Below are 18319 nucleotides of genomic sequence, written 5' to 3'. Positions count from 1 at the left end.
TCTTTTGGCCTCAAGGTTTTGCAGGCTGCTGTTTAAAAGAGCATTTTTTTCTCTTTGAGGGTGTATGTTGTTTCTAGGTGAGCTCAAGTTGTTCCTGGTTGGTTAAGTTTAGCCTTTGGGGAATTGCATTCTTTCTCTGCGTTGTTTTTCCCACCCCTCATGCAAATACTGTTCTGGGACATCCCAATGGTTAAGAAGAATATGGAGCTGCGTCTGTCAATGAATGACAGAGAACTGGATTTTTTTTACTTACCGTAAAATCCTTTTCTCTGAAATTCATTGACAGGCACAGCCAATGCCCCCCCCCCCCCCTCTATTTCTGAGTGGGTTGGGTTTTTTTTTTTTTTTTACTTCTGACACACTCTGCTTGCAACAAAACTGAATCCAATAGCAGAGTGACGGGGTGTATGCCTTCAGGGACTGGCCCCATAGGCGTGGTAAAGTTTTTTGTTCCTTCCTAGTGTCCTACTCCTGTAGGGGGGCAGCATAACCCATTGGTTAAGAAGAATATGGAGCTGCATCTGTCAGTGAATTTCAGAGAAAAGGATTGTATGGTAAGTCTAAAATCCAGTTTTGCATGTCTAGATTATGTACTTAACACATAGCAATATTTGCATATTATTGTCCTCAAGACCGTTGTAATTACAGTATGTTATTTTATCTTTCATTCTTTCAGGGGGATTTTGTTCTTAAGATTGAGCCTCCCCTAGGGTGGAGTTTTGGTAAGTTTCTGTTTGCTACCTGTAATAGCTGTGTTTAGCTCCCTATGGCTTTGTGTGTATATCTTTTACATTCCCTTGTTTCACCTATTTGCATTACTTGGGTATAATCAGGAAATCCCCAGATACTCCTAAAAGCTTTTCATAATCTGCCTGAAATCTTCTTACATGTTCTATACAATATTCATGGAACAAAGCAATGCTTTCAGCACTGTTATCTGCTACTTTAATTATTTTTTTAGGTTTGACTCTGTATATAAAAAAATGTGAATACATGCTTTAAGAAATATTTTATCTACCCAAATTTGATGTTGCATTTCTTTTTTTTTTAATTAGAATGCTGGAGAGTTAATCTAGTTAAATGGATTCTCTTGGGCATTTGAGTGGTGAAATCTCTGTGCTTTAGTTCTTGGGTCTGTACATATGTTGTGGCCATGACCAATGGCTTTCATACTTTTTTAGATTTCTTTTTTAATAGTATTGTGGGGCATGCAACAGAGAAGTGGGTACACCCAAAGTGAACAGGAAAACTCAAAACTCCAAGATAAATTGGAACAGAGTTAGGAACTATGAAGAAAAGTTTTTGTTCCTGAAGTCCCTAACAGATACAAGCAGCCAGTGGGTTGCTCAGCCCGCCAGACTTCACCTGTAACTGATCTATCACTTTTGGGTAGCCAAAGGCTTTAAAGTGATACTAAGGCTCGGTTCACACTTGTGCGATGCGGGAACGCTGCGAATATGCATCGCGTTCCCGCATCGCATCCGCACATCTGGCAGTTCACACTGCCATATGCGATACGCAGGGGGTGTCAATTAAAAGTTAACGACACCCCCAGTTAGATTGCATATCGCAGTGCGATCTGCAAGTACGCACAGAATTGGATCGCACAAGTGTGAACCACTGTGCGATCCGATTTTGATGCGGCTCAAAAAATGCCTCCTGTGCGTCTTTGGTGCGGATGCAGTGCGAATTCAGCCATACAAAGTGTATGGCTGAAATTCGCACCGCACATGAGATCGCATGTAATGAAGGAGCAGTGCGCTCCGAATTACATGCGATCTCCGCAGCCGCACATATGTGAACCGGTGTAACGTGAGAATTACCTACCCCGTGAGAAAAACCTACCTACGTCACTTCCTGCCAGGAACAGCTGAGCAGCGCAGCAGTGCGCATGCTCACAGCCCCGGAGACCTAATGGAAGAGCTGAGGATCAGACTAGTGCGCATGCGCACTAGTCTGAATTGATCTCGTTGTCCGTGAAAAAAACCTACCGACGCGGCGGTGACATAAAACAGCTGTGCTGCACTATGTGTCATCTCCGCTCCTGTCCCTGTCGCTACCCTGATCTTGGCTAGTAAATATAAAAGTGGCTGGCGGCTCCGTGATTTATCTTTTCATACAGCCGCCTCTTTTATATTTATTAGCCGAGATCAGGGAAGTGACCGGGACAGGAGCGGAGATGACTCCTAGTGCAGCACAGCCGTTTTAATGTAACTGCTCGCGTTACACAGACTGCCGTAAACCGGAAGTGACGAGGGTAGGTTTTTCTCACGGGTAGGTAATTCTCACAGAACACCGGCACTAAAGTCTGTTTTATTTTTTTTTCTTTAAAAATAACAAACATGTTATACTTACCTGCTCTGTGCAGTTGGTTTTGCATAGAGCAGCCCAGAGCCCCCTCTTCTCGGGTCCCTTGCTGGCTCTCTTGGCCTCACCATCCTGTCGAGTGCCCCCACAGCAAGCAAGCTTAGAGCCCCGGTTTACCCACCCCACCCCCATCCCCCTGATTGGCTGACTTTGACAGCAGTGGGAGCCAGTGGTGCCCCTGCTATGTCTCCAAATCAGGAGGGAGAGTCCTGGACTCGAGGCACATATGCACATCGCTGGACCGAAATGGGGCTCAGGTAAGTATTCGAGAGGCTGCTGCACACAGAAGGTTTTTTTATCTTTGTGCATTGAATGCATTAGGAAAAAAAAAAAAAAACCCTTCAGCCTTTACAATTTCTTTTTTTTAAATGCATTTTTATAATCAACCAACACACTGGCTTCTTCTCCTAGGGTGACAACATTCTCCACACTGTTTACAGAGGAGCATCGTTATCACCCTAGGGCAGGAGCACAGGGCAGTAACACATAAAACCTCACTTCTTTTCTCCATAATATTTGGGGGGGGGGGGGTTGTAGTCCAGAGATAACTGAGTGTAGCAGGGGCAGAGAGCACAGGGGATTATAACCTGTTATAAACTTATTATTTTTTTTCTGGTTTAGATATAACTATTTTTTTTCATAGACTAGTGGTTGGCAAGGCTCCCTGCGAGGCCTTCCACATCTGTGCCTTTTGTGATTGTAGTCATCCACATTTAGGCCCGCATTTATTTTTAGTGGGTCAAAGCACCTTATGTTTTGGTATCCATAGGTTATTGGCAGTGCAGGACCTCTGCGGGGCTGAATTGTAATGCGGCTGTATGGCATTACTTTGCCATTACTGGTGCCATTACAAGGGAAATCCATCTGGCACATTTACATATTTAGTGAGGTTGAAAAAAGACATGAGTCCATCCAGTTCAACCTATGATGTGTGTGTGTGTTTGCTTTTAGCCGTACATTGTATACCCCTGTATGTTGTGGTCTTTAAGGTGTCCAATCTAACAGTTTTTTGAAACTATCAATGCTCCCTGCTGATACGACTGCTTGTGGAAGAGAATTCCACATCCTTACCGCTCTTACAGTGAAGAACCCCTTACGCACTTTAAGGTTAAACCGCCTTTCCTCTAGTTTTAGTGAGTGGCTACGTGTCTTATTGTATCTCCTTTCTCTGAATAGTTTGTTCCTTATGCTCGGGTCGCCAGTACAGTATTTGTACATTGATATCATATCCCCCCCTCAATCGTCTCTTCTCCAGAGAGAATAAGTTCAGGGCTTGTAGTCTTTCCTCATAGCTGATGTCCTCCATTCCCCTAATTATTTTTGTTGCCCTTCTCTGGACTTTCTCCAGTTCCAGCACATCCTTTCTGAGGACCGGTGCCCAGAACTGGACAGCATACTCCAGATGTGGCCGGACCAGAGTCTTGTAGAGCGGGAGAATAATCTCTTTATTTCTGGAGTGAATCCCCTTTTTTATACATCCCAGTATTCTGTTGGCTTTGCTTGCTGCGGCCTGGCATTGCATGCCACTGCCAAGCCTGTTGTCTACCAGTACCCCTAAGTCCTTTTCCATCCTAGACTCACCCAGAGGTTCCCCCCCTAGCGAGTAGCTTGCTTTCTGGTTTCTGGCCCCCAAGTGCATTACTTTACATTTTTCAACATTAAATCTCATCTGCCATGTAGTTGCCCACCCCGTTATTTTGTTCAGGTCCGCTTGCAAGGTTTCCACATCCTGCATAGAAGATATTGGCATGCCTAATTTAGTATCATCCGCAAATACTGAGATTGTACTAGATATCCCCTCCTCTAGATCATTTATGAATAAATTAAACAGGATTGGTCCCAGGACAGAACCCTGGGGGACCCCACTTTCCACACCCGCCCAATCCGAGTACTCCCCATTAATCACCACCCTCTGTACTCTCCCCTGGAGCCAGTTCTCTATCCAGGTACTCACCTTATGGTCCATACCTATCTTCCTTAGTTTGTACAGTAAGCGTTTGTGGGGAACGGTGTCGAAGGCCTTTGCAAAGTCCAGATACACCACATCCACAGGCTTACCTTTATCTAGGTGGCAGCTCACTTCATCATAGAAGGTTAATAGATTGGTTTGGCACGAACGATTTTTCATGAATCCGTGCTGATTAATACTTATAATACCGTTTTCATTACTAAAGTCTTGTATGTGGTCCCTTAACATCCCCTCCAATATTTTGCAGACTACAGATGTTAGGCTGATCGGCCTATAGTTACCCGGGATATATCTCGGCCCTTTTTTAAATATTGGTACCACGTTGGCTTTTTTCCAATCAGCTGGCACCATACCCGTCTGTAAACTATCCTTAAAGATCAAGAATAATGGTCTGGCAATCACCTGGCTGAGCTCTTTAAGAACCCTCGGGTGCAAGCCATCCGGTCCCGGGGATTTATTTATGTAAAGCTTCTCTAGTTTAGCTCTAAGTCTATCTTCTGTTAGCCATGGCGGCACTTCCTGAGGTGTATTATTTAGTTCGGCCTTACAAGCTGGGTTCGTGTAGACCCCCGATTCCTTTGTGAAGACTGAAGAGAAGAAATTATTTAACACTTCCGCCTTTTCTCTGTCCTCAGTGGCCATTTTTCCTTTATCATCTTTTATGGGGCCAATGTGTTCTGGCCTCGCTTTCTTACTGTTTATATACTTAAAGAACTTCTTGGGGTTCTTTTTACTCTCCTCTGCTATATGTCTCTCGTGTTCTATTTTAGCCGCCCTGATTTCATCTTTACATTTCTTATTACACTCTTTATAATGCTTAAATGCTGCCACTGACCCCTCAGTCTTGTATTTTTTGAAGGCCTTTTCTTTAGCTCTAATATACATTTTTATGTTGGAGTTTAGCCACCCAGGGTTTAGTTTTGTTCTTTTAAATTTATTTCCCAGTGGAATGCACTGGCCCACCCCCTTGTTAAGTATGCTCTTGAAGCACTCCCATTTTTCCTCCGTGTTCTTTGTTCCCAGGGTTCTATCCCATTTGATATTTTCTAGCAGCGAGCGCAGTTTAGGGAAATTGGCTCTTTTGAAATTCAGCGTCTTAATATTACCCTTGTGTTTCCTATTACTGTAATTAATACTGAAACCAATTGACCTATGGTCACTGCTCCCTAAGTTTTCCCGTATTTCTATATCCGTGAGCAGGTCTGCATTGTTGGTAATCAGTAGGTCAAGTACCGCATTGTTTCTTGTCGGTGCATTCACCATCTGACCCATGAAATTGTCCTGCAAAATATTTAGGAACTGCCTAGCCTTGGCTGAGTGCGCGGTTCCTTCTGCCCAGTCTATATCCGGATAATTAAAGTCCCCCATTATAATGACATTTCCCATCCTTGCTGCCAATCCTATCTGTAACATGAGGTCCGCCTCCCCCTCCTCACTCTGGTTGGGGGGCCTATAGCATACGCCCAATATTACCTTCCCCACTGTGCCTTCCCTTTGAAGCTCTACCCATAGGGATTCTGCCTCGTCCATAGCTCCATTATTAATATCATCCCTCATATTTACCTGTATACTGTTCTTAATATACAGACATACCCCTCCCCCTTTTTTACCCTCTCTATCCCTGCGATAAAGGGAATACCCCTGAATGGTCGCCATCCAATCATGAGAGCTGTCGAACCAAGTCTCAGTTATCCCCACAAAATCTAAGTCCTCCTCAAACATCAGCAGCTCCAGCTCTCGCATCTTGTTGGCCAGGCTTCTGGCATTGGTATACAAGCCTCGTAATTTAGATCGGTTACATTTATCCTCATTTGATGTTTTTAGGCTGCTCTCTTGATTTTTCCCCGTACCCACCCTGGGTTTAGGAGCTCCGAACACCCTACCGCTAATGCCCCCATTTCTGCCCTCTGAATCTTGCTTTCCACTGGCTAATTCTACATCTGTACCCTCCCCCCCTATTCCCTAGTTTAAAAGCCCCTCTAACTTTTCGGCCATCCTCGCACCCAGTACGGCTGCACCCACCCCATTTAGGTGCAATCCGTCCCTACCAAAGAGCCGGTGACCGACTGAGAAGTCGGCCCAGTTCTCCAGGAACCCGAAACCCTCCTTACTACACCAGCTCCTCAGCCACTCGTTAACTTCCCTAATCTCCCGCTGCCTCTCTGGTGTGGCTCGAGGTACAGGTAGTATTTCGGAAAATACTACCTTGGAGGTCCTAGTCCTCAACTTAGCGCCTAAGTCCCTGAAATCGTTTAGGACTCTCCATCTTCCTCTGCCTATGTCATTGGTACCCACGTGTACCATGACAGCTGGGTCTTCCCCAGCCCCACCCAGTAATCTGTCCACCCGATCCGCGATGTGCCGAACCCGAGCGCCCGGCAAACAACAGACTGTTCGGCGCACACAGTCTATGTCACAGATTACACTGTCTGCCCTTCTAATAATTGAGTCCCCTACCACCAGCACCTGTCTTTCCTTTCCCTTTCTCCCGGCCTCACTGGAGGAGTTCTTCCCCTGGCAGCTAGGGGCGTCGCTCTGCTCCAGCAATGCTGGTCCCTGACTGGTTTCCCCAACATCACTCAACGGGGCGAATCTGTTGGGGTGCTCCAGCCCAGGATCAGCCTCCTTGCCTTGTTCCCTTCTACCCCTCCTAACTGTCACCCCTCTACTCTGCTCTGATGCCTGCACCTCCGATACTCCGCCCACCTCTGTGCAGACCCCTGCCTGCACCTGACTGGTACAATCCTGGCTCTCCTCCGGTATGGACATTCGTCTCAGTGTTGCCAGCTGCTTCCCTAGATTCAGGACCTGAGCTTCCAGGGAAGCAACGTGCTCACATTTTGCGCATTTGTATTCGCCCTCGATCACCTGTCCGAGGAACGCATACATATCACAAGATGTACACCGAGTCGCATCTCCACACCCGCCGGGCATTGTACCTACTAATCTAATCTAATGGGGATTCAGCGATTTAAGTCTATCCTATGTGGCTATTTCCTGGCTTCCTAACGCTACCTTCTCACCCTGTGGTATTCCGCTTCACTCACTTGACGCTCAGTTGCACAACACTCACAATCTCACAGCCCAGTCAGTCGCACAACACTCCCAGTCGCACCACCCGGTCAGACGCACAACACTGAGTCGCACAGCCCGGTCAGACGCACAACACTGAGTCGCACAGCCCGGTCAGACGCACAACACTGAGTCGCACAGCCCGGTCAGACGCACAACACTGAGTCGCACAACACTGAGTCGCACAGCCCGGTCAGACGCACAACACTGAGTCGCACAGCCCGGTCAGACGCACAACACTGAGTCGCACAGCCCGGTCAGACGCACAACACTGAGTCGCACAGCCCGGTCAGACGCACAACACTGAGTCGCACAGCCCGGTCAGACGCACAACACTGAGTCGCACAGCCCGGTCAGACGCACAACACTGAGTCGCACAGCCCGGTCAGACGCACAACACTGAGTCGCACAGCCCGGTCAGACGCACAACACTGAGTCGCACAGCCCGGTCAGACGCACAACACTGAGTCGCACAGCCCGGTCAGACGCACAACACTCTGTCGCACAGCCCGGTCAGACGCACAACACTCTCAGTCGCACAGCCCGTTCAGACGCACAACACTGGGTCACACAGCCCGATCAGACGCACAACACTAAGTCGCACAGCCCGGTCAGACGCACAACACTGAGTCGCACAGCCCGGTCAGACGCACAACACTCTCAGTCGCACAGCCTGGTCAGACGCACAACACTCTCAGTCGCACAGCCCGGTCAGACGCACAACACTCTCATTCACGCAGCCTGGTCAGACGCACAACACTGGGTCACACAGCCCGGTCAGACGCACAACACTGGGTCACACAGCCCGGTCAGACGCACAACACTGGGTCGCACAGCCCGGTCAGACGCACAACACTGGGTCGCACAGCCCGGTCAGACGCACAACACTCTCAGTCGCACAGCCTGGTCAGACGCACAACACTCTCAGTCGCACAGCCCGGTCAGACGCACAACACTCTCAGTCGCACAGCCTGGTCAGACGCACAACACTCTCAGTCGCACAGCCCGGTCAGACGCACAACACTCTCAGTCGCACAGCCCTGTCAGACGCACAACACTCTCAGTCGCACAGCCCTGTCAGACGCACAACACTCTCAGTCGCACAGCCCGGTCAGACGCACAACACTCAGTCGCACAGCCCGGTCAGACGCACAACACTCAGTCGCACAGCCCGGTCAGACGCACAACACTCTCAGTCGCACAGCCCGGTCAGACGCACAACACTCTCAGTCGCACAGCCCGGTCAGACGCACAACACTCTCAGTCGCACAGCCCTGTCAGACGCACAACACTCTCAGTCGCACAGCCCGGTCAGACGCACAACACTGAGTTACACAGCCCGGTCAGACGCACAACACTGAGTTGCACAGCCCGGTCAGACGCACAACACTGAGTTGCACAGCCCGGTCAGACGCACAACACTGAGTTGCACGGCCTGGTCAGACGCACAACACTCAGTCGCACAGCCCCGTCAGACGCACAACACTCAGTCGCACAGCCCCGTCAGACGCACAACACTCAGTCGCACAGCCTGGTCAGATGCACAACACTCAGTCGCACAGCCTGGTCAGATGCACAACACTCAGTCGCACAGCCCGGTCAGACGCACAACAGTCGCACAGCCCGGTCAGACGCACAACAGTCGCACAGCCCGGTCAGACGCACAGCTCTCAGTCGCACAGCCCGGCCAGTCGCACCACTCCCAGAACACTCAGGTAGCAACAGGTACTCCCAGACACTCAGGTACTACACTACACCCTCAGTCACTGTTCAATCTCAGTCACCAGTCTTACTTACCTAGTGTGTGTCCCTTTTAAGCCTGTCACTAGCAGTTCCTGGCTGTGATTCCTCCCTCAGTCGGTCAGTCTCCTCTCAGCACCCCGCTTCCCTCGGTCACTTCCCGGCCAGCTAGTCTCCTCTGCTCCTCTCTGAGGGGGGGGGGGGGTTCCCGCACCGCTCGCCGCAAGGGACAGTTACTGTACGCCGCCCTCAACAGGGGGGGGGGGGGGTTACCGCACCGCTCGCCGCCCGCTCTTACAAGGGGGGGGGTTACCGCCGCCCGCTCTTACCTCGGTGGGGGGGGGGCCTCTTAGCACCGGACGCCGCCGCCGCCGCAACAATGGAAAGGGGGGGGGGGTTACCGTTCCGCTCACCGCCCGTTTCCTTTCTGGGGGGGGGGGTTCTCGCCCGGACGCCGCCGCTCCTCTGAGGGGGGTGGGGGGGACTCACACACCCGGTCTGTCACACCCCGCTCCTCTCACTCGCACACAGACACTGATCCCGCGCGCTCTGCTCCACAGCACCACCTGCCGGCCTCCTTTCAGTTCAGATGGAACTGCAGTGTCCTGTTCCACCAGTTCCTAACTGTTTGCTTTTAAATTAAAGGCTTAAAAAAATCCTGGCAATGTCTTCTGAGGTGTAATTAAAAAAAAATACTCCAAAGGACACAACAGGCTCCACATCTCACTCTGTGTTTTATGACTGACTTGTTAAGTGTAAGGTCAAGGTGGAGGAGAAACTGTGGTGTATTGTAAAGTAGAAAGCAGTATTCACTCTCCACTATAAATACTGTAGACCCTGACATAGGCCTTGAATTAGATACTATGCAGCTAAATTCCCATGTTGCCTCAATCCACCATTGGGATTGTACCCAAAAATCCCTATGACAGTCTAGTTCCCTTAGCAGAAAAAAAAGAAAAACGCTCATATAGAGCAGTTTTGTACAGGAGTTTAAGGCTCCATGCACACTAGCGTTTTTTTATAAGCTCAAAAAAACACTGGATGAAAAAGGCGTTTGTGCCGCCTCTTAGGAGCACTAGCATTTTTTTACAGTACATGAAGGAAAAACAAAAACTGCTCGAAAAAAATCAAAAAAGCGGTTAGTAACGTTTCAAATTTTTTTTTTTTTCCCTGCTGGCAAAATGGTCACAAACGCTGCTGAAGCAATTTTTTTTTTTTCTGCTCCTAGATGCTGAATTTAAAAAAACGCTAATAGCCTAAAGTTGTGTGCATGGACACATAGGATTAACACTATTTAGGTTCCAGGAGCAGAAAATAAAATGTTAATAACAGCTTCTAGCAGCTTAGAAAACGCTAGTGTGCATGGAGCTACATGTACACTAGCCTACCCTTGCTGCGGGAAAACACAAAACCCGGCAAAAAAGCAAACTGCGATGTTAGTGCGATTTGCATTTTCCCACTCCCGGCAGTTAAAGGGTCCTTTCACACGGCCGCTCCGCTGCTTTCCGTGTGTCCGCAAATCATCCTATTTTTTTGCGGATGATTTGCGGACATCAATGTAAGTGAATGGCACTGCGGATGTCAGCGGAATACCATCCGCTGACATCCGATTTTCCTCCTTTCAGTTCTGTTCCGTTTATTGGAACAGAACAGAACCCCATTTTTCCATCCGTGTAAAAAACGAAAGGAAGGAAAATCGGATGTCAGCGGTGTCATCCGCTGACATCCGCAGTGCCATATACTTACATTAGGTCCGCATATCATCCGCAAACGGATGGGATGATATGCGGGCACACGGAGCGGATGACAGAAATGTCATCCGCTCCGTGGAAAAAAAGAAAAAAAAGTCCCGCAGCGGACCTTTCACACGGAGCGGCCGTGTGAAAGGAGCCAAAATGTTCCTGTCCTGCATGTGATTCTTCCACATTCAGGAGCAAAAGTTTGCAGTTCACCTAAACTCTGCTAAAACCCTATATGTCCATGGGCACATAGGCTTTTATGGAGTTGAGTTTAGGAGTGTTGACAATAAAACGCCAAAAGCTCCTAAACTCAATTTTAGTAGCTGCCTGAGAAGGCTAGTGTACATTAAGCCTAAAAGTCGAAACCTGTATTGGGCTGAGCATGCTCCTTCCTGCTTCCATGTGCTAAAGCAGAAACCTGATGATTGGTTGATTAAGCACCCAATGATGCATATTGATTTTGGGGGAGACATATTTTTTCTCCTAGCTGGAAATACCAGATATTTTTTTGGGGTCTTTTGCAGCAATTGTAGATATACGTGATCATTATGGAAGATAAGTGAAGGAGAATCTGTCACTTTGCCAATTCAAAGCAAAGGGATGGGTTCTCTTGTAAGAGACATCCCTTGCCTGATTACCTGAACTTCACTCCTCTTCTGCTCTGTCCGAGCTCTTGGTAAATATCTAGTCATTGTGGGTATGGAGAGGCATGTGACTGCCACCTAGTATTTAGGATGAAGATTATGGAAGGCTGAGGACCCTTTTCCTACCACCGAGTGAAGACTCTAATGCCTGAGTGACCAATTGCCAAGTACCAGTGGTGCAATGTGGGAGGAAGGGGAGGCAATCGCATTATCCCCTATATCTGGAAGCACCAAGTATGTCTTGACAAAAAGTAGCACGGGAGTGAAGGGAAGGGTAGTATACTTATGCTTCTACAACAACCTTTACTTTCAAGTCTTTCTGCTTTTGATGAAGAGTGTGTGTTAAAGGACTATCACATTTATTATCAGAGGAAAATAGTATGGCAGACAGTCTGTACACACGAGGTAGAAAGATATTTCTTACTATGCAAATGTTTATTCTTGCTTAGGTTGATAAGTTTTATTCGTCTAATGTTTTTGCTTTTTTACAAAGTATTGGCCTCACCTTCATCAGTAACTTATTTCTTCACTTCAGAGCCGACCAGTGTTTCCCTCCATGTGGATGGAGTGAATGACATTTGTACAAAAGGGGAAGATGTTAATTTTGTTTTCACCGGGTTTTCAGTGAATGGAAAGGTATGACATCTGAGTATTTTTTTTTCTATTTATTTTAATGCAAACCCTATTTAAAAATAAAAGTGGGTTGAGACCTGGTTACACTCTGCAGAGCTTAGTGAGGAGAACTCTGAGAGCGGATTTGAGGGAAGACACCCCCAATCCCCCCTCCACACAGCTCACAGGAACAGAGCTGAGGCTGTCGATCTGCTGGAGGTCCCTCCCCTGTCACCATTTTTCTCTCGGTGTCAGGAAAAGTCATCAGAAGTGATTAATGCTGATAGCTGAGGAACAAAGCAGCAGACAGATATTCCACTTGGGGCTTGCTCACACTTGACTAAATTTACAACTTTTAACAGATGTTTCTGTAGTGTTAATGTGCTTTAGTATGGGCGTTAGACTGGTGTTAAGCACTTTAGTATGGGCGTTAGACTGGTGTTTTACAAGCGTTAATGACTCTTTAAAACGCTCCCCAAATATGCCTTATGGACCGTTTTTAATGTGTGTTAATGCACTTTAAAACGACTCCACAAAACACTATATTATATATATATATATATATATATATAATATATATATATATATATATATTAGGGATGCACCGAATATTCGGCGGCCGAACATTATTCGGCCGAAAATAGAAAAAATGGCACTTTCGGTATTCGGCCGAATAAGTCAAAAGGCCGAATAATTTTGTGCCGAACAATAGGGCTGAACGATAGTCGATATATCGACTATCGTTCTGTGGCCGTAGGCGATATTCATATCGCCGAGGTCACGATATTTACAGGGGGAAGGGACTCGGGAGGAGGACTCACAGACTTCCGTGAAGCCGGGACACTTCAGCGGTGAGCATACATCCATTACTCGTGCACTGCAGCCCGCCCCACACATTCAGTGAGTCTTACTCTCCTCCCTAGTTTTTTCAATGGCACATTCAGGAAGCCAATCATGCCGTGATTAGCTGCACAGCGAACCAATCACGCGTGCCTGCACACCTGATTGGTTCCGCTGTGCAGCTACTCACGGCGTGATTGGCTTCCTGAATGTGCCATTGAAAAAAACTAGGGAGGAGAGTAAGACTCACTGAATGTGTGGGGCGGGCTGCAGTGCACGAGTGAGTAATGTATGTATGTGGCTGTGCTCCTTTCCAGCCTCCTACTAGTCCACCTCCAGCCTCCTACTACCACCACTATGAGAGACTGTCTGTCACTGTATAATCTGATCGAGTCCACACTGACACTGACTGACTGTCACTGAGTAATTGATGTTACCACATTAACCCTGACCTGCCCAGTTCCCTGTATCTGCAATTAAAATTTACAAGGCTGCCTGCATGCTTCCTGATTTCCATTCCCAGCATCCTTCCCAATCCCTACAGTGTCACTAACATTAACCCTATGGTACAAGGCTGCAGTGTGCACTGAATCCCATTCCCTACAGTAACATTTAGGGAGAGAGAGAGACATGAGAGGGAGAGAGACATGAGAGGACAAGAGAGAGGACAAAAAATTGGCAAAATAAATGGAAAAAATGCGAAACACCGCGTTCTGTATTCGGCCTTCGGCCAAACATTTCATTATTCTTCGGCTTCGGCCAAGAATTTCATTTCGGTGCATCCCTAATATATATATATATATAATATCATTTTTTTTTTTTTTTTTAAGGGAAGTGGCATTACTGGAAATAAACAATTTGAGGTGTGGCTTGTCATGGTGACTGTTTCTTGTGCATACTCCATTTGCAGGGAAGGCCACAGCATGGATTCCTTTACTATTCTTTATCTCATGTTTGGCCTCCTGCAGATGATGCTGATGTATGAGCAGTTGGCTGAACAGAGGAAGAGCTAGGCATCCAGGCGCTATTGGGTATATCCAATTGTCTCTTAGAGATATTCTAAAGGGCACTTTCATGCCTTGTATCATGCACCTACCCTCAGAAGTTGTCAGCCATCTTCAAGCAGCACAAACAGGAAGTGCATAGAAGGAAGTAACTGCCATACACTCTATGCTCTCCTCTATCATTACAAGGCATTGTGGGACATTATATTCCTCCTGCATTTTTTTTTTTTTTAAACTAATCTTAACTTGACGCAAATGCCTGCCAGTGCGTTTGCAAAGCGTTACTATAGACTTGAATGAGAGGTGTTGAAAGGCTTCAAACTCCTCCAGACTCGACATGAGGCTTCAATTTTGAAGCAATGGGATGCTGACTCTTCAAGTTTTGATAATGTGAACAGCACGGTGTGCTGTCCATAGTATTGTGTATATGGGCATTTGAGGAGCGTTAAACGCCTGCTTTTAATTCCAATGTGAACTTAGCCTTAGTGCTCTTGATTGAGACAAGTACACACTATAGGTTGATATGCTTTGCTCATATTCCAAGTCTGAGGTTTACAACCACTTCAAATCTACGTTTAGCATACTCCCGTCCCTGCCACTGCTCAGTCAAAATATGTTGTGTTCTTTTTTTTTTTTTTTGTTTTTTGGTATTGGGGAGCGCAACACAGTCTTTTAAGCCTCAGTGGCCAATGGCAAGGCCCTAGCACTGTCACAAGAAGGTTGGGGGATTTTGGGAGTTTGGTTTATGGCTAGGTATAATCAAATTTGATATTTCAGTTACTATTGGGCCTCTGCCTTGGTTATATTGGCTACTAGCTTCTTGTATCCTCTTGGTGATGCTACTTTTACCACATTTATTCTTGTCTGACATCTTGTTGCTCCTCATTCTCAACAAAGAAAGGAACAATAACCATCAGGGTTGAATCTCTTTCGGAGTGGCAGCAGCAGATTGTAACTAATTTTCGGAGATCTCTTTGCTGGATGGGGTTCATAAATATTAGATGAAGCCAGAGGTGAATTATTCCGCTGATATTACCTAAAAAAGAAATGTTTTGGGGTAAATATACATCACAGCCTCTGGTATTGTGTGTTGGTATGCTGTAACTGCCGCATCTGCACATAGAGTACTTGGGTTAAAGGTTTTTTTTTGTTTTTTTTGAGTTATTAGAAACCCAGTGTTTAAATTTCTTACCACTAAGATGTGAAGGAAATGAATTCACTAGGAAGCAAGTATTTAAAGGTATTTTAGATTTTTATTGCTATTGCTCTGCCCCTCATAAGCAGGCATGAATTGAAGGACGTTTTTTAACTTCCTCATTGTGGACACCAAAGCATTTACAAATACACAGCTTATTTACTTAGCACTGCATGCTAAAACGCTCAGATTTAGCATGTGAGTTGCTGTCAGTTCAGGGGCAGTGAGGCTGTAGTGTGATGCGTTTTTCAGCGCACCGCACTGTTACTTTTTTAGGCTTTATTTAAAGTGTCACGAAGTGATACTTCATGTCTCTTAACAGCTACACAATGTGCCGCGGTGATATTTGGTGTTTTTGTATATGCTGCAGTAAAATGGTACATGTCTGCAGTTAACCGCAGCTAATCCCATCTTTTGGCTGCACTACAGTGTGACCTGCATTGATGCAATACAAAAAAACACAGGTTACTTGCTGTGTGTGAATGGGCCCTAAGGCTGCAGTCACATGTCAGCGTATGATCGCGGGCAGAACCGCCGCGGTTCCGCCCGCGATTCGGAGATTTATTGCAAATCGCGGGACGCCTGCCGTTGCCCGTTGATTTGCAATAGCCCCCCAAACGCCGAGCGATGTTGCCGCGATTTACGCCCGCCGAATCACGGCAACATCGCGCAAACAAAATCGCGGGACGCTATACGCTCCAAAAAAGTACAAGAGCTTCTTTGGAGCGTATTGCGTCCCGCGATTTTGTTTGCGCGATGTTGCCGCGATTCGGCGGGCGTAAATCGCGGCAACATCGCTCGGCGTTTGGGGGGCTATTGCAAATCAACGGGCAACGCTAGGCGTCCCGCGATTTGCAATAAATCTCCGAATCGCGGGCGGAACCGCGGCGGTTCTGCCCGCGATCATACGCTGACATGTGAATGCAGCCTAAAGGTTTTACTTTTCCCTCTTCTATCAAGTCTGTTTTCATGGCAAATCTCCACAAATGTTCTCATTTTTGGAAAACGGTTCTTGAATGTTAAACACAGATCAGTTTATAGCCCAGCAATGTGCAGAGAAAAGATGCATGGAGCAATTGTTCTAATTAATGCAATGTTTGTGATGAGTGCTGTATAATATACATTCATACACGTTTTAATCTAACATTTAATATTATTTATAGTTTTAAAAATTCACATTGCAGGTTCTCAGCAGAAACCAGGACTTGGGTCCAGTTGGAGTGCAGGTTTCTTTGAGAAGAGCAGGCAGTGGAGTAAACCTACAGACAACCACCACTCAACAAGGGGGAAAGTAAGTTTTTGAAATGCATGAACACAAAATACATATTCAATTTTTCACAACCGATTTATTCCAAGAGCTGTAACTTGGTAAACCTTTATGCACAAAATTATTTGAAATGTAGAAGTACAACTTTTTCTATTTTGCTTTTAATAGTACATAGTTGTCACATGTTTTTTTGTATAAAACTCTTGAAGGACATCTACAGAGACATTATTATATTCATAGATCTAGGTAAACCATTTCTTTCACAATGTTTATATTGAAAACGTAATGAAAAATAAACGCATCAATAAGCTTCACAGTCAAGTAGTCATAGAAAAAATGCGAAGTGCAAGAAGCAATAACAAAATGTTAGTAAACCCACAAAAGTGAAATCAGTCTGTAAATGCAGTAAAGCATGCTTCGTATACTCAGTGTGGAACCTATATTTCCTAGAATTGCATTTCCTTGTTCTGTGTACTGTGGGAGACCAGATAGCGTGAATGCAGGGTCCTGGGATTAATACCACTTTAAGGTACCTTCTCTCTGCCAAAGAGATAGAGAAGTTGACTTGCAGGGCTAGAGATATTCAAAGACTATACATAACTCATCCCCGTTTTAACAAAGATATTAGGTTGGGGTGAGATCCAGAGCAGTATTTTAAGGTTGAGATAAAGAAAAAATCTTTAACCAGGGGTCCCCGTATTGTTTAAAAAGAGCCTGACCAGATGTGCAGCGCTCAATATTCAAAACCAAATATACAAAAATAGTCCGTAATGATCTAGAAAGTCACTTTTAAACCACATACAGATATATTCACATTCATAGATATAATTCCCCCCCCCCCCCCAGATGTGAATAAACAGTGATCCCAAACAGTGAATCCCTCAGGAAATGAGTCCCATAGATGTATACTCATTGGATAACCCTGCAGGACAAAGAGAAGCCTCCCCTGATCACCCAAAAGTGTGGCCGCTTACCAGAAAGTGTAGATCCCCATAACAGAGATCTACACCTGCTCCAATACAAGTAAGCCCCGGGCGTGGTTGTCCACAGCATAAGTGGTGTCCCTTCTCATTAAGCCAGATTACTCTCCAGGTGTATTTATTGTATGATCCTCATCGATTTCCACACTTCCCGAAGTACACTGATACAGAGACCCTCATAAGCTGTCACGCTGGGGAAGGTACCGCTTAACCACCGGTGGTGTCAGAAACCATAACAAAAAAAGGGACCTATCCTAGTGAAGTATGCAAGTACTGTGTGTTTTATTAAAACAAGCAATTTCACTCACATGTAAAAAGCAGATGGATTAGCACAGCATAAGTCCTGCAGAGGTGTCCCTTAGAGCGGTGAACAAGTTGTGGATAGCTGACAGTCCGATCTCAGCCAAAGTAAACCGGAGAGACTCGAGATGCCGGTTCCCCGTTTTAAAAAGAGGCCAATAAATAATCTGTCTTTAATGTCAAACATGTAACCATTCTCAAAACAGAAGTGTTCTTCAAGAAAATGAACCCTTAGAGAAGCCGAGAGGGTGTAGCCCCTGCTTAAAGAGGGGCTAATGACAAGACACAAGATGGGAGAGAAGAGAAATAAGAAAAGGGGTGGGAGGGCATGAGATCTAGGTAAACACTTTATGATGTGTCTATAGTGAATAGATGATGATTATGGTAAAGCTTCATTATTTCTTTTTTTTATTAAAATAATAAACATGTTATACTTACCTGCTGTGTGCAATAATTTTGCACAGAACAGCCCTGATCCTCCTCCTTCTGGGGTCCCCCCCCAGCACTCGATTCTGCCCCCTGCTCAATCGTCCTAGGATTTGATTGACAGCAGCGGGAGTCAGTGGCTTCTGTTGCTATCAATCTGCCCA

The 18319-nt window shown here is 46.2% G+C and overlaps 1 protein-coding gene across 1 annotated transcript in view; it reads left to right on the top strand.

The window, feature by feature from the left end:
- Nucleotides 1-18319, top strand: part of LOC309558183 (BOS complex subunit NOMO3-like) — a 236509-nt gene that overhangs the window by 18117 nt on the left and 200073 nt on the right. The window contains exons 3-5 of the mRNA XM_082261194.1: nt 677-722; nt 12067-12167; nt 16367-16473. Of these exons, the coding sequence (XP_082117320.1) occupies nt 677-722; nt 12067-12167; nt 16367-16473 (254 nt within the window). The remainder of the gene's footprint in view (nt 1-676; nt 723-12066; nt 12168-16366; nt 16474-18319) is intronic.

Source organism: Pelophylax lessonae, assembly GCF_965119305.1.
Source record: "Pelophylax lessonae genome assembly, chromosome: 6".
Classification (NCBI taxonomy): Eukaryota; Metazoa; Chordata; class Amphibia; order Anura; family Ranidae; genus Pelophylax; species Pelophylax lessonae.
The sequence above is the reverse complement of the archived record's forward strand: the minus strand, read 5'-3'. Positions and strand labels throughout refer to the sequence as shown.